At 52.7% G+C, this 26607-nt stretch overlaps 3 protein-coding genes across 4 annotated transcripts; 1 reads left to right on the top strand and 2 right to left on the bottom strand.

Moving 5' to 3' along the window:
- The first annotated feature begins 3469 nt into the window (after positions 1-3469).
- IL17B (interleukin 17B) lies at positions 3470-5719 on the top strand. Its single transcript, XM_040604410.1, has 2 exons — positions 3470-4537; positions 4770-5719. The coding sequence occupies exons 1-2, from the start codon at positions 4401-4403 to the stop codon at positions 5026-5028; spliced, it is 396 nt and encodes a 131-aa protein (XP_040460344.1). The 5' UTR covers positions 3470-4400; the 3' UTR covers positions 5029-5719.
- A 428-nt stretch (positions 5720-6147) lies between these two features.
- Positions 6148-9314, bottom strand: PCYOX1L (prenylcysteine oxidase 1 like). Its single transcript, XM_040604811.1, has 6 exons — positions 9236-9314; positions 8780-8986; positions 8117-8291; positions 7816-8027; positions 7574-7714; positions 6148-6972 (listed from the first exon to the last, which is right to left on the bottom strand). The coding sequence occupies exons 2-6, from the start codon at positions 8802-8804 to the stop codon at positions 6314-6316; spliced, it is 1212 nt and encodes a 403-aa protein (XP_040460745.1). The 5' UTR covers positions 8805-8986; positions 9236-9314; the 3' UTR covers positions 6148-6313.
- Positions 9315-12803: 3489 nt separating this feature from the next.
- GRPEL2 (GrpE like 2, mitochondrial) lies at positions 12804-24954 on the bottom strand. 2 transcript variants are annotated; one of them, XR_005829355.1, is made up of 5 exons: positions 24456-24954; positions 18990-19158; positions 18013-18094; positions 15517-15967; positions 12804-14023 (listed from the first exon to the last, which is right to left on the bottom strand). XR_005829355.1 is itself a non-coding variant. In XM_040603978.1 (4 exons), exons 1-4 carry the CDS (start codon positions 24521-24523, stop codon positions 15612-15614), a joined length of 675 nt encoding a protein of 224 aa, XP_040459912.1. In that variant the 5' UTR covers positions 24524-24954; the 3' UTR covers positions 12804-15611. The 2 variants fall into 2 exon arrangements, 1 of the variants encoding a protein (XP_040459912.1); XM_040603978.1 differs by having other exon boundaries at positions 12804-15967.
- Between the last annotated feature and the right edge of the window lie 1653 nt (positions 24955-26607).

The raw sequence follows: 26607 nt of genomic DNA, 5'->3' as shown, positions 1-26607 counted from the left end.
TGGCCAGGCCAGCTCACCAGAGCACACTGACACTTGATGAGTGGAAAATGTTGCTCACGCAGAGATAGGAGGTGCTGCGGCTGTGCTGGAGCCTCCCAGCAGCCCCCCCGCCGCCTAGCCCACGGGTGGGTGTGTGCTCAGGTGGGCTGGGGCATCACAAGCCCCATAGGGGATCCGGGCTCAGGATCAGCCTGATGCCCAGAGAAGTGGCCATGCCCTGCAGCCTGGCAGCAGCAGTGATGCTGCCCATCACCCACAGCGGGTGGTGGGGACCACAGACCCCACGCCAGCAGCTCCTGCCCTGGTGGGACATTCCTGCTTGTGAAAAAAGGCAAAAACCTCTTTTCTGTCAACATGGTAACTGTGGTCTGATTCCCCCATTTCTTTACCTGCTGCCACATGCTCCGCCACATGCTCCCTGGCCAGTGCATCCCTCCCATCAAGCACGGCATGGCCACCCTGCATCCTCTATCCTGGCAGCTTAGGCACAGCTGGGGGCCGGCAGTGGGTTCCATGGGTTACCCTGGGAAATACATGCCCAGCTTTACTCAGGACAGGTAGAACCTATCTTCACAGCCCCTCCTGCCCTGTCTGGGGGCCTGTTCCCACTCTCCAGGCTCTGCTTTCCGCCCAGTTTTCCCGTGGCAGTGGGGCAATGTGGTGGGGAGGTACCAAGGATGAACATGTACAACAAAACCTGAAAGCACATCCCCGCTCCTCTCCAGGTAACTCGCTGCCAGGGGACGATGGTGGGGGTTCCCAGCCTTTCCTGGCCACCCGCTCCCTCACCTCCCCCACAGGGCTGACCCCAGCACACCCCACTCCCACCAGGGCCACACCACAGCCAGCACAGGCACACGGAGCCCACTAGTGCCCTGTCCCAGCCGGGAGGCAGGGGCTGGCTGTGACCCAGCCGCCTGCGCACCCTGGTCCCTTCCCACATGCGAAGCCGGTGGGGAAAAGCTGCCCGCCCCTGCCTCCCCCAGCTTATCAAATTTGGCCATGTCTGAAAAGCCCTGGTTTCCTTTTCACCAAAAAAGATCAAAACTGGGTAATTGGCTGCCGGCGCAGATGCCTCTGAGCCTCTCTCATGTGTAAACAGCATTGCCGAGCGCTGACACAACGCAGGCGGCCACGGCGCACACAGGCTGCCAGCACCCACTGGGTGCCCCGGGCCTGCTCACTGGCCCTTCCTGGGGCATCACGGAGCAGGGGGTGAAATCACTGGGGTGCAGGCAGGGGCTGTCTCGGCACCCCAGAAAAGGCTGGTGGTAGAGGGCCAAGTGCTGCCGCAATGCCCAGTGCAGCAAAAGCAGGTGGCTGCAGCGCCCCTGCTATGGCCAGGTCCCTTCTGCCAAGCCCCCGAGGTGACAACAAAAGGGACACGCTGTGCTCTTGTGCGTGGCATCAGACCTCACCCCAGGGGATGGCAAAAGCCCCGAAATGCTGTGCTGGGGCTGCCCTAGGCTGTTAATGTGGGCTGGGGCTCCCCCGCGGGTGGGAGCAGCCCGGCTGTGCTCCCTGCTGCATCCTGGGCTGGGGGGCTGGGAGGAGGCAAGGGGCTGTGTCGGCTGGGGGCACAGTGAATTTTACCCCGTTTGCGGGGTTTTCTAGAGGCCCAGTTCGTGGACTGGGAAAAGGAGGTAGAAATTTCCCACCTCCCTACAAAGTACAAGGGCCTTCAGCTGCTGGGGACGTACAGAGAGGCAGAGGGAAGCTCAGCATCGAGTGCTGCCACAAAAGCTGGGGAGGGATCGGGGAGGGGAGGGGGAGGCAGAAAACACCAAAGAGGTGGAGCAGCCCCCCAGATCTGCCTGGCCTCGGGGAGCAGCAGCCCCCAACGACGTAAAGGGCCCCTCGAAAGGAGCAGGGCAGACCGTGGTGCCCGGGGGGAGCGGCACCAGGCACCCCCGCTCCGCGGGTGGCTGGGGCGGGGGGGGGGGGGGGGGGGGCGGGGAGGAGGGATGGGGGGATGGATGGAGGGGAGGAGGGACAGGGGGGGATGCCGGGAGGGATGGATGGAGGGGAGGAGGGATGGAGGGATGCTGGGAGGGATGGAAGGATGCCGGGAGGGATGGATGGAGGGGAGGAGGGACAGGGGGGATGCCGGGAGGGATGGATGGAGGGGAGGAGGGATGGAGGGATGCTGGGAGGGATGGAAGGATGCCGGGAGGGATGGATGGAGGGGAGGAGGGATGGAGGGATGCTGGGAGGGATGGAAGGATGCCGGGAGGGAGGTTTGCGGAGCGGGGGTGGAGAGGGGAAGGACGGAGCGCTGGCGGTGCGGTTGAGTGGAGGACAGCACCATCGTGTGGCACAGCGGCTGCCTGGCCACGGGGACAGGGACAGCCCAGGGCTGGGGGAGCTGCACTGCCGGGCTGCTGCGGCCCCGGCCCACGCCCAGCCCCCTCCCGGGAGAGGCCCCTTCTCCCCGGCCCCCGGGACGGGGCATCACAGCCGGCACCCCCGTGCCTCAGTTTCCCGCACCGCTGGGAAGCAGCAGGGCATGGCTGGGGGCAGCACCCCACCAGTAACCCCCGCAACCCTGCAGCTCTGGGGCTCAGCCCCTAGGCCAGCTGTGAGCAGAGCTGGTGTGTCCCCACTGCCAGGGGTTGGGGACAGGTTTAAGGACAGCAGGAGGGGAAGGGTTTGTGGACAGACAGACCAGCAGTGCAGGAAGTGATGGGTGCCATCGACTCACCACTGGGCAGAAGGGTCTGGTGGCTCCTGGGGACAGCAGAGCTAGTGGTGGCCCACAGATGACGGCAGGTTCTCAGCCGTCCCCACAGGGACAACAGGACAGCCCCAGGCTACCCGCACACCTTGCTGGCAGCGCCCGACACAGCCCACCCCAAGTCGTTCTGCACACCCCTGCTCCCCCAGCCCAGCAGCCACATCCTTCCTGACCCAGGCAGGGCTGTGACCAAGCTGGTGGCACCACCAGAGCCCAAACCCCCTCCCCAGGAAGGCTATTGCCCAGCAAGCCCCTCTAGGCTGCCCAGTCCAGGGGGAAACCCACCACAGCCACTGCCAGAGCTACAGGTGGAGCCAGTGCCCGGGGAGGCGGCGGGTGGCCGAGTCCCAGACCACGCTGGCCCCCTGCTCTGCCAGCGCCGAGGCTCCCTGGCACCTCGGGGACCAGACACACCTCTGGACGAGTGGAGCCGGGGCTGGGGCTTTCCCTTTTTAGCTCCCTGGCTCGTTGGTGCCAGCCACACTGCAGGACGGCAGCCGGCAGCTGCTCTGTGGAGATGGAGCGGGCTCCAAACCTGGTAGGTGACTGCACGGCGGCTCAGGGCTCGCTCCTCATTTTCTTTCTTTAATATAATTATTTGCATGCTTGTTTACGGGTGGCTACCTGGGTTTGTTTGCTGTGGAGATGCATGTTGTGTCCTGCCAGGCCCATCGCTCCCACGCCTGGCACGGTGAGGATGCAACAGCCTCGGAGAGCAAAGCCACGACAGTCGGATCGGAGAGTCCGGCACTGGAGGGGGAAAACAGCCCTGGCCGAGCAGTCCCTGCCGCTGGGCACGGCACACCATGGGAAGGGCTGCGGGACGGCAGGCAGGGCTGTGGGATGGCGGGCAGGGTGCGGGGCTGCCTGCAGCCGGCTGCAGGGACACAAATAGCAGGGAACAGCACTACAGAAAGCAACTTTGTTCACTGCTGGGCAGCCTGCCGGGTGCCAGCACATGCGAGCTCAGCCCTGCGGGGCCAGAGGGAAAAGGAAAGGAAAAAGCATCTTTTCTCTCTTACCGTCCTTGGAGCACAGAGGGAGGGAGAGGAGGGTTCGGATAAAGATCCCATTCTTGACTGTCTCATCTCTAAAGCGCCTTTTAAACCAGAGGCTGCCCAGGTACAGCCTGAGCTGAGGGTGTGCCCATCCCTCCCAGCACACTGTGCCTGGGGGTGGGTAGGGAAGGGACCGGGCACGGCCCCAGCAGCATGGGCAGGGGCGCTTTGGGCAACGCAAATTGCCAGCTGCGACCAGGGGAAGGGGCTTTGCAGCCACACACATCAGCTAGGGCTTGGGCTAGGGGCTCACCACAACCATGTGCCCACCATCCCCGCTAACTGCCCTTGTGCTCCCACGGGTCTCGCTTGCAGGCCAGTGTTGCCCTTTGGGCATTGCATGTGCCATCTCAAAGACAATGCTGTCCTGTTGTCACCTGGTGACCCATGGGAGGTGGGAGAGCTCCCCTTCCACGCCAGCCCTGTGGGCCAGATAGTCATGTACCATTCTCCTTCCTCCTCAGCTTCTCCTCTGCATCTTCACCATCGTCCTGGTCCCTGAAGCAAAGGACCAAAGCAAGGCAGCAAAGGGCAGGAGAAGGGGCCTGGCACGGCCCCCCACGGCCACCCCTGCCCTCGCTTGGGCCCCAGACGACCCCTATACCACCATGGCAGACTATGAGCGCAGCATCCAGGACATGGTACGCCAGCTGAGGAACAGCTCTGAGCCAGGTGACACCAAGTGCCAGGTCAACTTGAGGCTTTGGAGGTCCAACCGGAGGAGCTTGTCCCCCTGGACCTACAGGTGAGTTTGGGGCAGGGACCTTGGGGACGTGCATGGTGGCTCTGTGCCAGCAAGCACCATGGTGGCCGCGGTTCCAGCATCATGGGGCTGCAGAGGCTACTTGGGAGTGCAATGCAATGCAATGCAGTACCCCATTTCACTCTGCAAAGGCATTGCCCTGCCCATCCTCAGCTGCCCACTGCTCCCCATCTCGCTGTCTCTCCAGCCTTGTCTTACCTTCTCTCTCCTCCAGCATAAACCATGATGCAACACGGATCCCAGCAGATATCCCTGAAGCCCGATGCCTCTGCACTGGCTGCATCAACCCCTTTACGATGCAGGAGGACCGCACCATGGCCAGCATTCCCATCTACAGCCGGCTGCCTGTCCGCCGGCTGCTCTGCCAGGCGCCAGGTGAAGCGGGGCACAAGCCCTCCGGGAAGAAGAATTGTCCCAAGAAGTACCAGATGGTCATGGAGACCATTGCTGTGGGCTGCACCTGCATCTTCTAAGGCTGCAAGGCTAACCCCTGCAGCTGCTCACAGGCATCTAACCAGCTTGCTCTTGCTTCCTGAGCTTGCCCAGCCCCCTGGGAGAGGGCCACCTGGAGCATCAGGGTGAGAAGAGCCCCTAACAAGATGATGGCCACCCCCAAGAGCTCCCCGAAAATGCCCCTGCAGACTCCTATCCACAGCTTCAGCCCAAGCAGCCACTCCGGGGACACCCAGTGTGGGGGCAGCCCCTGCAAGTCACCCAGCTACGTGGTGCCATAGCTGGCCTCGCGGTGAGGCACCACCCCGAGCCCCCTCACCTCCAGGGAGGAGCTCAGCAGGGTGCGCTGGGGGAGAGAGTCAGGCTGGGCAGGATCAAGCCTCCTCCCTCCCCGAAGTCCCCATTTGTCCATGTTCACTTCATCGGTGCAACAGCCCTGGGAGCCCCTGGTCCTTCCTAGTCCTCCCCAGCCTAGCTACAAGATCCTCTGCAGCAGGTCAGGCAGCCCAGCAAATGGGCCAAGTGGTGGTTTGGGCAACTTCTGAGGTCTTCAATAAAGTGCATTGCTGGCCGCCGTCTGAGCCGCCCCCTGCCTTGGCTCATCACGCTGCCCCTCTGGCCCTGGTTGCCCCGGGGTGGGTGCTGCCCAGCCTTCTCCCAGCAAGTCTCTTCTGCCCCCCAAAACACAGCCAAGTCCCAGGCTCAGGGAGCTCCAGACACCCCTGGAAACAGAGAGCACCTGGCAACAGGCACTTCTCCTGCAAGCCAGGACCTGCAAGAGCCCACCCCGCACACCCATCCCTGGGGTGCTGGGCCAGCGAGCAGGACTAGGCTCCATGAACGCACGGCACGGGAGAGGCCATGGGACCTCCTGCCCCAGCTGGGGCCAGCCCTACCACCGAGTTTCCCAGGGGCAAAGCCAGGAAGGCAGGAGAGGCTGCGGCAGGAGCCAGGCAGCTCGCTGGGGGGAAACCACTGCTACTAACGCCAGCCAGTCTCGTCCCTGAAAGCCCCCCGAGGTCCCTCCCAAAGACAGATGCACAGTGACCCTTTTTCACAGGAAAAGGCACAGGCTCCTTTCCAGTAGAGCCTGGGGAAGGGGAACAGGGAAACTGAGGCACGTGGCTCAGACACACAGCAACACTGGGCAGGGACTATATTCCTGAAAGCAACACACACTCAAGTAATCCAGGACACAGCCTGTCTCTTCTCCCCCAGCCCCAAACACCCTGGTGTCCCCAAGGCAATAAATACTCCCCAAGCTACTACACACAGAAGCTCCTGGCCCACCGCCTCCCCTGGGTGTCACAGCTCGGTCTTCACCTTGTGCATCAAGTCCTTCTGGTCAATTTTCTCCAGCTCCTGATGCCAGCGGTTGTAAGCCAGCAGGGCCACGTTTTTGGCCGCCACCGCTATCATCTCCATGGAGCTAGCCACCCACTCCACGCCGCTGAGGTAGAAAAGGTTTTCATGGAGCACGATGGGTGGGAGGGACTTGGCAGCATCATAGCGGGGATACGTTTGCCACTCTGTCACCTGCACTGAGTAGTAGGACCTGAAGAGGGTCTTCAGCTGCTGCTTATCCAGCGGCTGCTGGGAGAGGACACGCCACACCGCAGCCTCCTGGGGCTGCTTGCGACGGAAAGCTGCAGAGATGTTGACAGGACAGATGTTGTCCATGGCGTTGAAGAAGAGCTCAGGGGTGTCAGTGGTGAGGATGCTGGCAAAGGGGAAGAGCTTGGGGTCAGGGAAGCCAAAGTAGGAGGAGTTGAGGTAGCCGTGCACCACAGAGGTGACGGAAGGCTGGAAGGCTCCAGGGAAGTCGGGGATGGGCGGCTCGAAGTTCTCAAAGGTGAAGTTGGTCCTGCTGGGGTGCAGGGGAGTTGTCACAACCACCATGTCGTAGAAAGCTGAGCCCTGGCCTTCACTGCCCTCATAGTGTACCTGGTACAGGGCTCTCCCCTCTGAAAAAAGACGGTGGACAGTTAGGAGTGGCCCTAAGCCCCAGGTGGTATTGCCCTGGCCCCCTTTTTTCTAGCATGGCCTCCATCCCCTGGTTTTCCAGTACACACCAGTGCTGGACCATAGCATCAGATCATTATGTATGAGTCACCGATGCTTTAGGGCAGTGGAAATATTTTATCAAGTCTGTGGGAGAAAGTTTCGAGAGAAGCCCAGGCCAGCGGGGCAAGGAGGAATGGGGCAGGACAGCCCACCCCCCAGACCTCAACTATCCAGACCTTCTGCTGTACTGGATGGAGGAGCCAGCCTGCAACAAGGATGGTGCCATAGAAGAGACCTGAGGGACCTCAGAAGGGAGAGAGGGGAACCTCAGTGCTGAGGTCTGTACTGCAGGCCTGTACCAGATCAGACAAGAGGAGGAGCTGGACAGACCCCTGGGCCCTCACCCAAATGCTTTACCGTGACCAGGATGCTCTCCAGCCTGCCAACACTGCCCCTCTGCCCCAGCACTGCCATGCTGCCACCACCAACCTCCCACCTTGGTGCACTCAGACCCATGCCCAGGCCAGTGGCACCCAGGGCAGACTCCGTGCCCAGACTCACCTGAGCTATGCAGAGAGATGCCTGTCACCCTGGCTGGGATGACGTTGGCTTTGGTCAGCTTCAGCAGACCTGAACACACCAGCTTGTTGCCTCCTTCCACCTCCCAGGTGCTGCCCTGGGCGCCTGCCAGCGACATGGCTCCTGGGGAGAGGAAGAGGAGGATGGCTCAATAGTCTGCCCACAGAGGGGATGCTAAGGAGAGTCACATGAGGAGGAGGAAGAGAGGGGGTCCGCAGTTTCACCTGCAAAGGCAGGCACCAGCACCGACTGCCCGTAGCTGGAGCGCAGGACGGCCGCGATGACGTCGTCCACGAAGCGCTGTGTGACACCCACCTCCAACAAGGACTCGGCCACTGAACGCTGCGTCATGTTGACAAAGGCATCACCTCCCAGGGAGCGCAGCAGCTCCTCCAGGCTGGAGAAGGCGTAGCCATGTGCCTGGTACTTGTAGATCCTGGAACAGACAGGAGCACAGGGCACATGGTGATGCCACGATGCCAGGGAAGACCCTCCGTGTCCCCCCAGCCCTGTGGGCTCTCCTACCTCATGAACTTCTCCATCACCTCCTCCACCCACATCTGCAGGCGCAGGAAACTGATGCCATAGTGCCACCAGAGCCGGAAGAGGTTCAGCAGGTACCAGTCGGTCTCTTCCAGGACAAAGTGCTCCCCGCTGAATATGGCACTCTTCCCCGCCACCTCGCGCCGGTGCTTGAGGCCTGCGGGCAGCAGGGGGGCCCCAGCCCCACCGGGCTCACACACCTCCCTGGGGCTGGCCAGCTGCTGGCGCAGGCCAGCACCAAACACTGCCGCAGCGGGGATGCGGGCAAAGATGCTCTTGGAGGAGCATCAGGGAGCGTGAGACGCCGGGGCACTGGGACCCCAGCCAGATCCTACATGTTGGGGCACCCCATGGAGTTGCTGCTGCCTACTGGGACAAACTGGTTGGAGTCTGTGAACAAAGCCCACGCTAACTCCACCGGGACCCCTTGCCCTGGTGCTCTACTGGACCACCCCGTCCCTTTTTCTTCTAGGGCACAACAGGGCTGGGGGCACAGGGACACAGCAAGGGGGTCTCCGCATGCCAGGGGTGCCGAGGCAGACTGGAAGCAGCCCCCCCCCCCATGCCTAGGGCACAGCCCGGGGGCACCCCAGCCCCCCAGCTGCGGGAGGGGGGCCATGCACGTGCTGCGGTGCCCACACTCACCCAGGATCTTGACGAAGTCCTGCATGTGGAGGCTGAGGGCATGGATGGAGGCTCCCCTGCTCTCGTACTGCTGCTTGTTGACGGTGACGGTGGCCAGCCGCCCACCCACGCCCGCCGCCTCGTACACGTCCAGCTGCACCTGCGGCCCGAAGTGCTGCTGCAGGAAGTAAGCGACGGCCGAGCCACCCAGCCCGGCGCCCACCACGGCTGCGGCGGCGAGGGGCGAGGGGCGCCGGGTCAGCAGCGTGTCCCGAGAGCGCAGGGGGCCGCGCTGCCCCCGCCCTCCCGGGTCGCCCGGCTGCAGCGCAGCACGCCCTGCTCCTCCGCGGAGGGGTGCCGAGCTCCCCGCTCCCACCCCCGGAGGCAGGCGGGCAGAGGGCCGGGCGCTGCCGGCACCCGGCGCGGGCGCCCCCTCCCCTCCCCTCCCCCGCACGCCCCCCTTCCCCCTGGTCCTACCGATGCTGCGCGGCGGGGCGCGGGCGGCGGCGGGCGCGGCCAGGAGGGCGGCCAGGGCCGGCAGCAGCAGCGCGGCGGACGGCGGGGGCCATGGCGCGGGCGGCGGCGCGGAGAGCGGGTCCCGGCAGCGCCCGCCCCGGCCCGGCCCCCACCGCAGGCCCGGCCCCCGCGCCCGCCGCTGGGCCCCGCCCCGCTCCCGGCCGGCGGAGCCCGGCCTGCCCCGGCCTCGCCCCGGAACGGGCCCGCGGGCTCCGCTCCCGCAGCGCCGGGGGATGCTCGCAGCCCTGCTCCGCCGCCGGGCAGCGCCAGGCCGGCCGGGGACACAGCGGCCCGGGTGTCATGGCTCATCTGCCAGCACTCAGCCTCAGGGAACGACGCCGAGGGCCAGAGGAGACCCTCCACATCCAAAAGCGCTGGGTGCGGCACGGCGGCCACCCTCAGTGCCCTGGGCCCCTCGCCCACCAGGACACCCGGCAACACCCCCCTGGGGAGCAGCTGGATGGTGAACCGAGAGCCCAAACCCAGCCCCCCCCCCCCCCCCCCCGCCTCCTGCTGCAGGCTGCTGCCAGAGCACCTTTTCCATGTGCTTTGTCTGTACGTGGTGCTCAGGACCCGGCTGAGGGGAGCAGGCTGCATCCTGCTCGGTTTATGCGTCAGCAAGGGCATTTCAAGCTTCTGCTTGTACTTTCTGCCCTGGGCAAAACAAGGTGCCCTGGCAGCAAGCAGCTTGTGCTACGGGGATCCCACCTGGGAGCCTGCTGCTACTCGGATTACAAAGGATAGCAAAGACTGAGCAAAAAGCTCTAGAAGAGCTAGGGCATGTAATTACAGACCTAGAGCCTGCTGTAGCCCAGGGCTGGCTCTGTACTAAGTGACAAAATTTAGTTTGAGAACCCGTCATCTGAACTTCGTCTCAGGAGAAACAGAAGCACAGGCCTCCTCCTTTCCCCCAGTGAGGAGCCACTTCAGTTCCTGCACCGGGGAGCATGCACAACCCAGAAACTCAGGTATGAACATTTTGGGAGGGCACAGACAAAAAGTACCGTTGCTCAGCTCACCCAAGTCCTCACAATGTGCAGTATCAACCCACAGAGATGGGGAGACAACATTCCCAAAGCAGCTTAAAACACAGCACGCAAGTATCTTTGCAGCATGCCTCGGGTTTTAACAAGCTCTTACTTAACCGGCCTGATTTCACTATGGCTGTGGGCGGCAAGAAATCTGGCTGTACACACAGCGAGGCTCCTAGGAGTCCGGGTCAGTACCGCTCCTGATCGCCTCCCCTCTCATGGCAGACCATGCCCTGCTTGCAGGCGTTCTGCAATACCGCGCTCTTCCCCTTGCTCACAAACTCCAATGCTTTTCTGCAGATGGCGGTGCCTGTGGTTTGAGAACTCCCAACTCTCACTGTTGCAGCAGAGCCAGAAATTAACAGACACAGCAGCAGGCAGCAATATTTCCCGGACTAGTCTGGTCAGTGGTGCCATCACAGTGAACGCAGAGCCATGCCTGCACATTTTAGGCAGAATGAGGGAGAGCCCCTGTAATGGGACACAACCTCTGTGATCACAAGGGGACTTGGCTTTAGCACAGATTTCACCCCATAAAGGCCATTTGTAAATGGTCTTTTGCGAAGGTTTTTCTTCTCGTGAGAAGTGCCCGGGGCATTCAGAGCTTCAGGAGAACAAGGCAAGCAAAGGCCCACTGACATGGCACCAACTGTCACTAAGGCAAAACCAGGAATGGAGGCCTGGCTATTTTTGCAGAGGATGCGGGAGGAGAGACTGAGATCTGCTGCAATCACACCCCTACAGAGAAAACCTATTGCTTTCTCCAACAAACCCCTGAAATCATAACCGACCTGCAGATACCACAAAGGTTAATACATAGTATATTAAGCCATCCTTAACCAAGCTGCCATACAGTATGCTTGCTACAACACACCACACACAAAAGGGCAAAAAAGCAGCAAAGCAAAGCTGTAGGAGGATAGAAGGGCAAAAATAAAACCAGATATCAAAATCTAAACTGTTAGCAACGTTCTTCAGAATGAACCACCACCAAAGGTTGGCAGACAGCATTTTTCTACACAATGGTCTGTCAACAGACCTACTAGAATAGATACAGAAGCAGGCACAGAACTACCACAGAACACCACACCCGGGCAGTTTATCAGTGCAGAAATTGCTGACAACTCACCTGTGTGAGAAAGGACCACACACACACACACACGTCTGCATTTCCAGAAGTCCACCTAAAGCATTGTTAATAAAGTGTTCAATAAAGTACTGCCATGGACTATATCCCTTATTTTAGACAATGGGCTCAAGAATAGAGAGAAACCTTTCAATTTGCAGTTCCACCTGATTACAGTGGCAGTTGGAATGAGCAGCAGTTTGGGGCAAGGAAAAAAGGAAAAAGAAGCAACTCTGATTCTTTTTTTTTTAATTAGCAAATGGACAGTATCCGCACATCTAAAGGAATTTCCACCAATTTCCAACATTAAGTCAAATGTCTTTGTCAATCACTTGCACCACTCCCACACTTCAGTCTTTGCCTTTCAATCAGCCAGAAGCTTTAGGTAAACAGAAAGCACAGAAACACAAAACCCCACAATATATACAGGTTTCCCATCTACTAAATCGATCTAGATTTTTGGAGATTAGCAACGCTTTGTTCATTTGTTCATTTGACTTCGCAAGTAATATCAAAACATTGCAATTTTCAAAATAAAAAAATTCTACAATATTCACAATATAAACCTTAAATACATTTTTTAAAAAATTAAAGGACTGATAATAGCTATTGATTTATCACAGCTGTCTCAACAGAAGCTCTGCTGATGAAGCACTGAGAATTTAAGGTTCACAAAGCAACATTCACATTCTGCACTGCTCTTGGTCAGAATTAAGATGCTGCCACGCTCACGAGACAGTGCCACTGGAGACGCGTCCAGGAGTTCAACTCAGAGATATCCCACTGACAGGGCATGGCAAAGTCACAGAACAAGGCAAATACCCACATTCAGTGGGGCTGCCCACTTCCCAAGAGCAGAAATGCAGGTCCGCAGATATGGTCACATGCACATCTTATCTAGTCTGCATTCCCAGCTCGAGCTCTTCAGTTCATGGCTGGGCAAACGGAGTGGAAATGACTAAGAGGTATGTGACACTTCCTCTCCTCTGCTGTTCTGTCCCTGCTAATGTGCTCCTGTGTTCTATGAAACAGTCATTGAATAAAGTGACTGAAGAGAAAAAGCTCATGGGTTGGCCTCTTCTCTAGCGTAACTCTGCAGAGTGCAACGGAACTGCACCAGTGGGGACTCTGCCCCACCGTGCCGAGTGTGCAAGCTTTACGCAAACAGGGCAGACAAGGGAGCAAGAACCTACAAAGGAGAAATTCAATCCACCCTTATGCAATCTCATCCATGATAAGAGAGATCATTAAGTGTGCTTCAAAGGCAAGAGAATAAAATTTTGCCTAGGAAATCTGGATCCTGTGATGGAATCCAGGTTTCGTTATTTCATTTTCACTTCACCATTCAAAGGAAGCAGAAACTAGGACAAACAACAGCTACAGTATTTATCTCTTTGGTAACATCTGTAAAAGAGTCTCTAAGCGATGGGTACATCTTAACAGTAATCATCATAAAAGCCCGATAAGATCCTGTTAGAAGTTTCAGAGATTGAAAAAAATGGGGCATGAACTGGGAAAATAGCTTGCCCGTAATTAAACAGGGCCTATGGGAGGGTGAGAAAGACTGCACAGGAACCAGATCCCTCAGATTCCTGCTCTGGCCACGCAGCAGTGCCTCAGAGAAAACAGATCCCAGATATACAAGCTGAATCAATAACCTCTTCGTACAGACAGAAGGTCTGGAGTGCATTTTAGGGTATTTCTTTAAGGCAAAAATGGGTGAATACTAGCTGAGGAGACAGGCAGGCTTGGCAAATAGTCCGAACGTGGACCAAATATTTTCACAGTCAAGTGGCTCTGTGGGTCAGTTTAAAGAGGATTTGAATCCCAACACTTCTGTTCACATACTACTTTTAAATCTGGCTCAGGTAAGCTGTAGCCTTTCTATGACAAAAACGCACCTGTTGTGTAAAGTGCCTTTCATTTTGTTTAGTTCCTTATAAAGTCTCACATTCAAAGTTAGTTTCCAAAACCAGCTCTCCCCTTACATTGCAAAAAGACTCAGCTGATATAGCATGGGCTGAAGCAGCAGCAGAGAACCCAGCCACTCCTTCCAGCTGAAGACACTTTTTCCTCAGAAGAGGCCGCAGACAGTCTTGATGCAAAACAGCAAGACTTGCATTGACACATTTTGTATTTTACCTGTTCTTTGTCTTCAGTAACAGCATAACCTAGTGACCCAGTCAGCATGCAGACCAGCAAAACAATGAACAGGAAGTCCTGTATATCTCTGAAATTTCCAACGTCATAAAACAAGAACATTGAATGAAAAGTTTGTCCAAAGTGATCTAACGTTAATGCTACCATGAAGCGCTGTTTCAGGGTTGAAATATGAAATACCAGCCTGAAAACCTACCTATGCAGAGGCAGAAAACTGCACTTTAAAAAGTATCCACTACTGAGTCACCCACATACAGTTGTCACTAAAGCAGCTTGCATGGAGCATATTAGAAATGTGCATCTTCCTTAAATTTCTGGAATGACAACCAACTAGCTGCACATAGTCTCCCCAGATGAAAGACTGTCCATAGCTGCTAATGGAAGGCTGCGGTAATCTTGAAGTCCACCACAAAAGGATTATGCAACTGAAGCCTGCAAAGGAATGGGAGAAGAATAAGCTTTCTTCCAAACCAGTGATGGCATCCACCATAAGTAAAGAGTTTTTGGAAGTGGATCTCAAATAACTGTCAGGCCATGGATCCAATTCCAGAAAGTACAAAGGCAGGAATTAATGAATCAGTAAGAAACAACCTGACAACAACCACTCCTGCCTTGGTTTTGTGTAGTGCAGACCATAGGCTGGTTAAAGAACTCTTCTGTCATTATACTGCTTGTATAGGTGCTCTGTAAAGGGTTAAATTCCGATCTTACTCAGTGACTGCATCCTTTCAGCTGAGATAAATGGACTCCCAGGCAAAAGGACCACTGGGAAATACATATGCCATGCTGTGACAACAACATGCCTCCAACTAAGAGGACAGCTTGAGGTCAGCTTTCACTTCCTCAGCCTTCTGCTTCTCTTGCTTTCTTGTCACCGCTGCTAAAATTGGTTCAAGGGCACTTGGGACTTTTAGTAGAAAAGATTTTTCTCCTTGCATCAAAACCCAAAAGGTTTAATATTTACTATGACCATGCAAAAGTAGAATCTGAATGTGAACTGGAAATTACTGTTATCTGAGTACCAATACTGCAGAGCTGAGAAAATAAAAGTCCAGATTTCCTGCTTAAGGGCACATCTCCATTCTGCCAGCAGCTGCAACAAAAAGCACACAGTTTATCATGCTTGAAAGCTGCACAAACACCCATCAGGGAAGAGAAATTACTCTCCTCTAAACAGACTTTTTGGTTGGAGAAAAAGAGATTTGAGAAGAGTTTTCTGGCTCCATCAAGAACCAAAACTCCTTGTTTTACCTTTAGGAGCAAGGAGGCAAGCTGCAATTTTAACCGGAGAACAACTATTAACATTAGTCTGACCTAACAACTGATTTTTCTTTAAAACCTCATCCCTATTCAACTGTAGTATGACAGAGATTTCATTAATTCGGGATTGTTTTCCTGAACTGACTAAGAAAAAGCTGCCTCTAAATGTCATTTCAAGTGATCAACTTCACCTGAGGGGTCTAGGGACAAGGGAAGACACCAAAATCAGTCTGATAATAATACTCAGCCTTTTGGGCTTTTCCTCTTCCAAGTGCTTTGCAAAGAAAAAGCCTCACCACATCCTTGTGAGGTAGGTCAGTAAGTATTATTATATTCCCTTAATACAGATATGGAATCTGAGGCAGAGAAGTTACTTTCCTGAAGGCCACTACAAGAGTCTGTCTCATAGATGGAACCGGGAGACAAGATTCCTTCGCTCTCACAGAATTTCCCTTTCTCTCTTGTATCTCTCCACTTCCCCATACAAGTCTTAATGGAGAAATGAGCAACGGAGAAAAGGGCTACAGCGCCGTGTTTCTGACAAATAGCAGGACTCTTAGTACTACGCCACATACTCCAAAAAGGATTATTAAATACAGAAGTACCTTAGAATTAATGGCAAAATGACTGCACACATTATAAAGAAGCCAACATACAATACAAACCTAGCTTAATAAATAAAGACATGCAGCTGCAGTTGTGACTGTGCTGAGGGGTCCTCAGCTCAGTAAGGTCCCAGGTGCCAATGGGTAAGCCCACGTCATTCCTGTGACTCTACCGCCACGCCGACGAGTGCATGCCTGATAGTGCGACCATGGAGTTTATAGCCATCCTGAGTCACCAGCGCTATCGTGCCTGGCTGCATTCCCTCGGCTGGTACATGGCAGACTATTTCATGGTCATACGGATCATATTTGCCACCAACAGGGTTCATCTTCTGAAGGCCATGTTTGGCAAACACACTTTGCAATTTGGCCTCTATAAGAGAGAGGCCTTCACAGATTTTCTTCAGGGTTGGATTTGGATTACTAGGCTCCGCTTCTTCTGCGGCACTCTCAGCAGTCTTCTCCAAGATATCTGCTACCTCCACAAGGTCCCTGCAGAAACTTTGGATCCCTACAGGCACAAAGAAATGTAAAAAAAAAAAAAAAAGTAAATGAAGTGCAGTTTACAGAACATACACAGCTACAGTACCAATGACAGGCACAAAGTCACAGCAGTTTGAAGGCACTTTTAAAGCTGCTAATTCATTTGCACTGTTACTTTAGTGAGAGCAGACAGTGTCTTCTGTATCCTGTAGCAAAAGCTTGAGTATTACATGGGTAGTAATCGAAAGACTCCCCAGCTCAAGGTATATGCAGGAAAGGTACAACTATACACATCAACATATCTCTCTCTCTCTAGTATATCTGACAAAGCAGAGCATTAGTATTTCACTCCAAAACGTTATTGCAACTAAGACTTGTTGTTTAGGACACTGTTCCACACCCTCTCATACAGTCTTACGGGCATAAATGTTTTTCCAAGCAACTCACACAAATGCCCATGCACATAGGAACAAACACAATGGGGGGAAGTAAAAATAATACATGACCATTCAAAAGTATGTCGACAATTTTCTTCGTAAGTTAAAACTACCATGGAAGGACTGGACAAAATGGTCCCTGAGTTGGTCATGAAAAGTCATGCAGTCCTTTTCATTAGAAAAATGGGTTTAGACTATATACACTTCCAGAAGGCGTATTACACAGCACAGAAATTTCAGGAAAACCAGCCTCCCTTCATTTACATAGATGCCATAACTAACTTACTGGAAAGACATTAGGAAAACAGGGAAAGAGAAACAATAGGTGTTGTCTATAGTTGTATGTACATGTTTAAACGTGCACAGAATGAAGAAGCATGAAGGAGAAGCAACAAAGGAGCAGACAGAAGCAGACCTATTACCAACCATTTCATAGAATCACAGAATCATTTAGGTTGGCAAAGACCTTTAGACCATTGAGTCCAACCATTAACCCAGCACTGCCAAGTCCACCACTAAACCATGGGCTTAAGTGCCGCATCTACGTATCTTTTAAATACTTCCAGGGATGGTGACTCAACCACTTCCCTGGGCAGCCTGTTCTAATGCTTAACAGCTCTCCCAGTGAAGAAGTTTTTCCTAATATCCAATCTAAACCTCCTCAGCGCAACTTGAGGCCATTTCCTCTTGTCCTATCACTGGTTACCTGAGAAAAGAGACTGACTCCCACCTTGCTACAACCTCCTCTCAGGTATTCCTCTTGCACCGGAGTCTGTTCTAATGCTCTACAGACCCCCATGACTCATTCCATGAGCAACTTCTAATCAAGAACCTGATTTTTCTTCAGATCTGAAGCATACTACATATAAAATTCAAAAAGCTCAACCCCCACCCCCCCAAAACCAATGGTGCTGATTATCCCAGAATTCTGCAGTCATTTTATAGCACAAGTAGAGCAGTAAGAAAAATACAACAGCTCTAATTTCAAAACTACTAGAATTAACTAACAAAAAACCTTTTGAGATTCATGTACTGTGGAGAGCAAGTTTCTCATTCTCAGAGATGGTGCTGACAGAGTGGAATGATTAAACAGCAGTTTCTTCCCCCTTCACCTGCCTCTGTTGCCAAAGCTACAAATTCAGCTCACTTCACCGATGCTAAAATATTTCTTACAGAAATTTTAAGCAATATCTGATTGACAACCTTTTTCCTAGGCAGGATCTACCTCCTAAAAGCTAGAGCAGAAGCAAAGAGGCCATTAATATAGTAAAGGAGATCACAACCTGTTGACACAGCTGAGAGTATGAGATACATCCTGCCAGAGCCAATTCTCAGCATACAGAAGAGCCTGCAATTTCAGCCAAACTACACTCAGTTGCACTGGCCTATTTTAATTTAAAAAAAAAAAAAAAAAAAAGTACAAAACCCTCACTGAGCTAAACCTGATAGGACATAGCTGGACATACAGAAAAAATAGTGAGCAAGCCCAGACACCAAGATTTCAGGCCACACATCATGCCAGACTTTACAATGAATGAGGGCAGGACCCAGGGGGAGAGAAAAGCTGTTGATCAGCATTTTATGCTCAGGCAGGCAGGCCAGTGCAATCAACATTGCTTTGCCTCACTTTGCTTACCAAAGAGCTTGGCATCTTCCACAAACTTCTGTGTTCTCCTCCGGACCTTCTCAGAATCTGCCAAGGCTTTCCGGTATCGCTCCTGTAACCACAATAGCAAGGGGAGACATCAAACGAGGAGATAAAACCCATCTCCTGACAGCTGGCAATCTCTTAGAAACACTTTATAAAGAGCCCACTTCATGTCAGAAGGCTGGGCTGGGCTCTTGCATTCTCATTACAGGCAAACCGAATTCTCTCTCCTACTGATTAATCAAGCACAGCTGCAACTCCCTCAAAAGACCCAAGTGAAGGCCAGAAGCATTCAAGGCACAGCTCAATTGAACACCGCATTGTCAGGCTGCTGCTTTTTGCATGACTCATTGCAGCTATTGAGACACTCCTTTCTCTAGCAGGCAAGCTGGTGGTCTCAGCAACAGATCTGCAACTGCCTGATTTATCGTTTGGTGCAGTAATATTCTCAGGGTGATTATTGTCAGAATTGCCTGGTGCTGCAGTATTTAATCCTCTCCTTAATCACATCTGTTCTTCGAAGTCCCTATGACATGATCCCTACCATTTCCACCACATCACTGTCACTAAAGAGGACTTTCCTCCCTGGACAATCTGGATCCAGTGTGACACAACGTGTGATGATAATCAGGATGAAGCTACTGCCATTCCCTCTGTACAATGCAATGAAAGAATTGACCAGACCATCTTCAATGTACAGTGCTGCCTGCCAGGATCATACTGTCAGTGTCTTGCTCCTAGGTGCTACTGACAGGTGGTGTTCCTGGAGAAGGCAGACTGTACTTTCACACTGCACCCTCTCACACTTAGAGCACATTGCATAGCACATTTGCATAGCACATCTGCATAGCACAGCAGTGCTGTGTGCATGTCATAGGGCTTACAGAAAAACCTAGGGCTGAAAGACAGACCAAGTCAAGGGGACTGAACAAAAGATACCATGACGCCACCAGCAGCATACTCACAGTTAAATCCTGGACTTGTTCTTCCAATTTGATGGTTTTGTGCTCTAAGGCACAGTCAGAAAGGGGATGCCTGGGCTCATCACGGGGATCTTCTGGGCCACACTCGTCTCCTGTACTTCTCTGCTGAGCTGCAGTGCTGAAAACACAGGGGGACTCCCTGAAATACAAACTAGTGATAAAGAAGGAAAGTTAAGTAACAACAGGCCAACAAGAATTCTAGTTTAGTGTCATTACTAAAAGCAGGCTCTCTTAAAAAAGCTACACAGGATTCTCAATAAAATTGCAGCTCTTTTCAGAAAATATGGACAACTAGTACAGCAAGACAGACAGATGTTTTGAAAAAATGTTTTATTTTAGACTTACATGTCACTGCAGAGGCTGTATACCACTTCTCTGACATACCTTGAAAAGACTCAGATTTTCACAGGAACACAAGTTGTGGGTTGCATTTTTGCTGACCTCCCAGTACAGGTGGTCAATACTGAATGACAAACTTCGGAAACATTTTTGCAAGGTAGTCTTAAAAAGGAGGCAGGTAGTATAAAGATGGTTTTACAGTTATTTAAAAACCCCTACATGTTCTGAGCAAAATTCTGTAAGATTTGCAAGCCCATGACACTTAAGCTAGCCAGGCAGAGCCTAGCCTGCTACCTAAGATGGTGCAGAGATCACAGAAGGGAAAGTCACACCATGGAATGGCTGTGGATTTCTGTGGAGCAATTCAACAAGCAAGGAAAGACATATACATCTCAAACTGCTGGCTAACGGAGGATCCAGTTCTCGGATGCTCTGACCCATTCGTTCTCCTGGGTGCAAACAGACATAGTAGTTGGTATATTCAGTTTTCCTCCTATTTAGTCAAGAGGAGGAGAGCTTGAACCTTTTGCCAACCAGTTCTACTTACAAAGTAGCAATCGCTAGACTCCTGCCCAGTTTTCATGTCTACTGCTAAGTTTTCATGTCTAAGAAACCAATGAGAACTGTCAAGAGACATGACCAAGTGTTGTGCACCCCAAATATTCTGCAGCCTTCTGCCAGGACCTTCACAGCTCTATTAGATGTATTTGGAAAAGGGACTGAACATTGTCCCTAATATTCTGCAACAGTTGTAAGCAGTTCAAATGTTTTTATCTCTACTGGCAATGAAAGAGTCCCAAAGGCAAAAAACCCAAACCAAGCCCAAGCTTCAAGTGCTGAAGCCTACCCTATTTCAATGACTTCTTCATCCCAAGTATGCTTTTCAACTAAAAAGCACACTTCCCCGTGTTTTGTGTTGATACAGCAGGTGGAGCTCACCCAGAAGGCTGACTCCACAACTTGCAGATGAAATGATGAAACAACCAAAGAGTCAGATATAATTGGATTGAGCTAAACACCACCTAGGTGCTTAGCAGCCTGTTCTATACTGTAACAATCTCACAGGTTTCCCAAAGACTAGATAACAGAAGTCTGTCTGAAAACCATTTGGTCAGAAGATGATCAAAACCAGCATGCTAGACACTTTGAAAAGTAGAGAAAACATTTTTCAGTTCATTCTGTTCTTTTTCAGAAAGCCCTTCACCTGCAGTAACAATGCTGTCACTCCAAGAGCAAAACCAAGCATTTTCACTCCCCCTCCTACTCCACTTGCTTTTACAAACCAACCTAGACAGCCCCCACTCCTGCCAACATGAGGCTAAAGCCTCAGCCTACCTCCCTCTCCAGGAACAGTCTGCAGAAGAAAGTTCAATTTACTTCCAAACCAGCTCAATTTAGGAAACATTTTAGTATATACTTAAGAAGGGAGGGTGTCTTCTTTTTTTGGGAACACCTGGGCTCTTCCGCTGAGCGGGTCTTTCAACATCCCCTTTCATAGAGGGGTTTTGCATGTACTAAGTGCACATCTACCGAGAGAAACACAGCATGGCACAGAAATCACTGCACTGGCACTGACTCAAGTGTCTGTCTTCATATAGCACAATTCAACACTGCACAGAGCTGCTAATTTAGGCTCCAGAATCGATACAGCTGAGCTCACATTACCAAGCCTGCACCATTAAGCTTTCTTACTTTTCAGCACGGCTTTACTGCTCGGGTACAATGTTGCAGAAGTGCACAGCATTTGTTTCTGGGTCTCTCAAATAGGTCATGAGATCTAAGTGTTGGTTCAGCAGTTCAGGAAGCTAAGCTTACAGCAGCAACTGGAACGGACAGGTTTGCTCCCCTTATTGCAGTACTGTGAGGAATAAAGGTTCAGGAGTTAAACCAGCTGAAAACTAACCCTACAAACAAAAAGGCTTTTCCGGCTGTATCCCTGAATAGGTTTGCTGACAGATCAGATGAGAGCAAGTGCCAGTACAAAAGAGAAGACAAACACATGAAGCCTGGTGAGATGTGGGAGGGAGAATATGGGGAAAGGGTGTCCCCCTTTGAGTGGCAACCAGGGCTGAGACTGGCTCAGCTCTATGACCAAAGCACAGTTGAAGAGATTTATATCAGCCCAAAGACCATCAAGCATCTCCTACCAATCTGTGCTCAGCAGCCCAATTTTCCCTCATTTTATTTTTAATACAAGGTTGCTAAACATCCTACAACATTAATGGCAAACTTCCTTCTCCTACCTGAAGACATTTGCATATGCAATTTGTTCATTAAGTGGGTACTTAAAACATGATCTGTATGTCAAACCACTCCTTTTTGACACATTACATGCCAAATAGAAGCCTGAACGCTTCTGCTGCGTACACTTGCTCTAGAATAGGATGTTCCTCACATTGGTCTTCAAAGAACCAGACGAGGGGCGGTCACTAGGCTCTTTTCAAAAAGCTGCCCAGCCACTGCACTTCTGGGTTCCAGGAAACCCAACACAGAAGAAAACTCCATATTTTATCCCTGGCTGCAGAGAGATCTGTTTGGGGCACAAAAGCCCATCTTGAATGATTTTTAAGATGCTTGTCACACTCATTTTGTTGACTGGTTTTTCAGTTATAGAAAGTAGACTAAACCAGAGGTGAGGACAGAGAAGGATCCCCTCCACCAAGTCTTCAAAATCGATCTGTGAAGCTTTAAACAACTGCAAAGCCTTCTTTGTAAATAAAAGGTGTGTCCATGGTAAGCACCAGCTACAAGCTTTGTCCTTCACTGTCTTGCGTTTCATTTAAGGAGCTGCAGGGATGGAAATTAGCCATGCTACAGATCAGCCAAAAAACCTGAAATGCAGCTGAGAAAGCAGTCTTGCTAGGTACTTCACAGGTTAGACTCCTGTGTCTTAAACTACACAAATGAGTTAACTCTTTTGCATCCAAGAGCAAAGGTTAGTGAGTCATTCTCCTCTGCAAGAGATTTACACTCAACGAATGGGTGTGTTTCGGTGTGTAGGAGGAGAAGGGAATGCACGAGTTGGTGCCTCAGCTACAGGGACCTGCCTACGTGAAGCAGAGAGCTGCCTGCATGGACTCCTTTCTCCAGCTTGTGAAACCAAGTCACAGAACACTTCCTCGTGCAGTGAAATGCCCTGGGTATCAGATGCCGTTCAGATGAGACTGCCTTAAAAGCTGTAGGCAAGAAACAAGAACCACAGACCGACTCCAAAAGGAATTTTTCAGAAAGACTATTATGCAGAATTGAAAATGCCGCTCAATTTACTTGTTCCTTCAGGATGAAAGAAACACATGACTAAAAAGGGCAAGTGCTATTTATGGTCTGTCCACTGCACTGTGCTCCATCTTCTAAAACCAGTCTTGATCACAGCTGCCCTAAAAATAGGCAGAAATCCCACTGGAGGAAGTTGACACATCCTGAAGTGACAGACACGTGGAAGCCCCAGACTGTGTGAAAGGCTTATCCAAGTAATCTGGTGATACAGAAAGATTTACAGAGTGATGTCACGGAAAGGCAAATAGAGAGATGTAGCAGAGAAGTTGACTGAAGCCATATGGTTTAAGCCAATTACTCTTAATGAATTTAATGATGAGAACAGGACTCTGGCCAGAACAATAGTATCACCTCTTTCTGGAGCACAGGCACGATACAAGGACATCCCAAACTGACTCTGTCACTTTCCCTCTGAACACACGGCCCCTACCCCACCTCTCCTAAAACACTCCTTCCTCCTCCTCCCAAATCAGCATAACAAAACATGCAAATGCTGAGACACACAGAAACATCTGCGTTAGTGTTTTAGCTTTGGATGAGTGTGCTTTGGATGGAAATCTCCTAATTATGCCCAATTACTTCACTCTGTTTAATCAGGGAGTGATACCAGAGATTAATACTATGTGGATTCCTCTTCCATGAAACCTGAGAAAAAGCTTGTGCAGGGCACCTTAAAGGGGGATGGCTGTAAACGGCGAGCCCAGCCTAAGAAGCCCCTGAGACATGTGCAGCACCGGTGTCTGGGCCCCGCCACCCATCGCTTTGCTGTACAGAGCCGCTTCTGCTGGGTGACACAGGCACAGCCGCAGAGAACTGGTGTACAGAGGAGTTTCGCACTGACGGCAAGTTCTGATGATCTTCCAAGAAGGAAGCCTGCTCAGCTCCCATCAGTCACCCATTTGAAACCTGGTGCACACCTTGAGAAGGGCAAAGCAGCTTTCACACATATAAGAGCAAGAGCTTTCAGACACAAGACTTTACATTTAGTCCCAAACACAGTTGCTTCTATTATGTGTTGTAGATTGATTTTACCACATTTTAAGTGGTCTTTTCAGGCTTTTTTCCCCCACCAGGGAAGAAAAAAAACCCTCTAGAATAAGCTAACATGCATTTTGACTGTTTTTCTTTTCACCTGCCCACATTTCACTCACATAACCAAAGCACTTGTTATGGGTTTCCCTTTTATAAGCCATGTTCCACAACATTCAAAAATATGACTGTACACTGTTTTACTGTCTAAATATGGAGACAATTAAATGGACCCTCCCTCCTCGACCATCCAAAACATGCTGAAGGTACAGATGCTACATCACTACCAAAAATAAAACCTGAGGAGCACATTAGAGATACAGTCCATGAATAAACGGTTCAGATGGGCAAGAAGGGATACAGAAACCACTCGTGGGTATGCATTAACGGCAGGAAGCGACCTCACAACGTGACTTACTGACCGCAGAAACGCTTTTCCCTAAAAATTAAAATGTTTTTCCTCAAAACGTCACTTTTCCAGGAAACAGCTTGCTTATGGAGAGCCTATTTCTGTTCCAGGCCTTCCGAGAAGCGAAGGTCTGGCAGCGTGCACCCCAACCGAGGGGTAAAGCAGAGGCCTCCGGCGGGGACAGCGCCCTCCCAGCGGAGCCCCGCGCCGGCCCGCACCCCCGCGGGCGCCTCGGACCCCGGCCCGCCGCGGCGGGCCCTCAGGCCGGGCCCGGGGCGCTGCCACGTCTCGCTGCGAGCCCGCCACAGGAGGGGAGGGGTCAGCGCCGCGGCCGGTAACGGCTGAAGGAGAGGGACGCCACAGTCCCCCTCCCGCCCCCGGCCCGCCTCACGTACCTGCCGCGCCGCGCCGCGCCGCCGAGGGGGAGCACGGTCCCGAAGCGCCGCAGGGAGCGGGCGGCCATCGCCCCGCAGGCCGACGGGCTGACTGACGGAGGCGCGCGGCGCGCCGGCACCGCCCGCCAACTACAGCTCCCAGCAGCCCCTGCGCGGACTACGAGTCCCGGCAGGCAGCGCGGCTGCCCCGGCCGGCCCGGCGCGTGGGGCGCTGGCGGAGCGGGCTGCGCCCCTCGTGCGATTAAGACTCGGAGAGGCCGGGGCCAGCAGGCCGGCCTGAGGTGGAAGGCACGGTGTTTCTTACCTCGTGGTGGATAAGCGTTAAAAAACCCCTAAACCCTTGGCGTAGTGTGCCTTTGAGAGCTGCCTCCACAGGGGGCCTGCAGGAAGGGTTGGAGGGACTCTGTTAGGGGCTGTAGTGACAGGACAAGGGGCAATGGTTTTAAACTGAAACAGGGTAGATTTAGATTAGGTATGAGGAAAAAATTCTTCACTCTGAGGGTGGTGAGGCTGCCCAGAGCAGCTGTTGGTGCCCCATCCCTGGGATGCTCCAGGCCAGGCTCTGAGTGACCTGCCCTGGTGGAAGGTGTCCCTGCCTGTGGCTGGGGGGGGTGGGAACTAGATGGTCTTCAACATCCCTTCCAACCCAAACCATTCTATGATTCTTTGGCATGCTTCCACAGGCTGTGGTGCTCTAGCTCCATTTCTCCCTGCTGTGCGCATAGGCTCCTCATTTCTTTAGTGGGAGAAGTGATGCTTTGAAGAGAAGGTTTTACCGCTTTTCAAAGTGAAACAGGATGGTGTGGCTCCTGGTCCCAGAGGGGACAAGAGCAATGACAATCAGCACAGGGAAGCTGCTGCCGAGAAGAGGACAAGCACTGTTGGGGAATGGAGCTTTCCAGCACCTCATCCCTGGGAGCTGGGGAGCCCCTCCAGCCTGGGTAGTAGGCAGCTAAGCTCACAGCTCTGAGCTAGCTGCCATCACTAACCCAGTGTATGAGATTCACCCAGCCTGCCTGCCCTGGCAGCCACTGCTGCAGGGGTGCCAAGCCCACCCCAGGCCCACCCTGGCCCATTTCACTGTGAGCAGGAGTGGTTTACCCGCTGTGCTTCCCTACAGCCGGCCAGTGCCAGCATTTTTATTAAAAGCTGCTTACCTAGTTACTAACAAGAGGGCTTTGAAAGAGGGAGCTCCAAAGGTTAATTGTGGCAGTCATTAGGATGAGTGGGTGATGGGACCGCTTCCTTGTTCCCTGCACAAAAGCCTGGGTCTTTCCTTTACATTCCTGTCCCTTGTTTCTGCCTCTGCTAAATGACCTTCCTCTATTTCTCTTTTCTGTTCCTATCCTGCGTTTGAAAGCACCTTTAAAAAAAAAAATAATTAAACTTCCCCTCGCTCCATTTTGATCACATGCCTTGGCAAACTGACTGACTCCAGCAGCAATAGTGTGAATGCACTGTTGGCCCAGAGACAACCCTGTCCTTTGCCCTACTCCCCCGAAAGCTAGCATGGGGCTAGGGCAGAGAGAGCCAGGCTGCCTCCAGCCTCAGCCCTTTGTGGCACTTCTAAGCTGTTTAGCAAGGTTGAAAGGTGTCCACTGTTAATCTGCTTTCAGATGCTGACACTTGAGCTTTGTTCATTCCCAGAGGAAGCCAGCGTGCCCTCATCCTTTCTGCCTGGAGGACAAGAAGGAAATATTGGACAAGGGCACTTGGTTGAGGCATAGTAAGCTTGAGACATGCGAAACCCTGAGATGAAATCCTGCAGAGCTGTGAGCAGCAAGCGGGGCAAATGATCGGCGTCTCCAAAGTATCCAGTCCTGAACAGTTTGTGAACTCCAACGCTGAGGGGGCCAAAAAAACCCAGCAAGTCCGTGGTTGCTTTGGAAAGTGTTAGTCTGACCCCCAGCATCCCCAGGATGGCACACACTGATCGTGATAAATTGGAGCACCTGCTTGGCAGTGCCACTGCCAGCCCCTGGGCTCTCCCCCATTTCCTTATGCACCACCATGGGCACACACACCTTGTGCTGAACTCCTGGCCTGGAGGAGGCTCCCCCCAGAAATGGATTTCCCAGTAGTATTCGACCTTGATCCACAAAGGACTCCCCTTTCCCACCCGCCTCCCAAATCCCCCTCCCGCCCCCTTCCC

The sequence above is a fragment of the Falco naumanni genome, chromosome 8 (genome assembly GCF_017639655.2).
Source record: "Falco naumanni isolate bFalNau1 chromosome 8, bFalNau1.pat, whole genome shotgun sequence".
NCBI classification, from domain to species: Eukaryota; Metazoa; Chordata; class Aves; order Falconiformes; family Falconidae; genus Falco; species Falco naumanni.
Note: the sequence above shows the minus strand (reverse complement) of the source record. Positions and strands in the feature narration are given on the sequence as shown.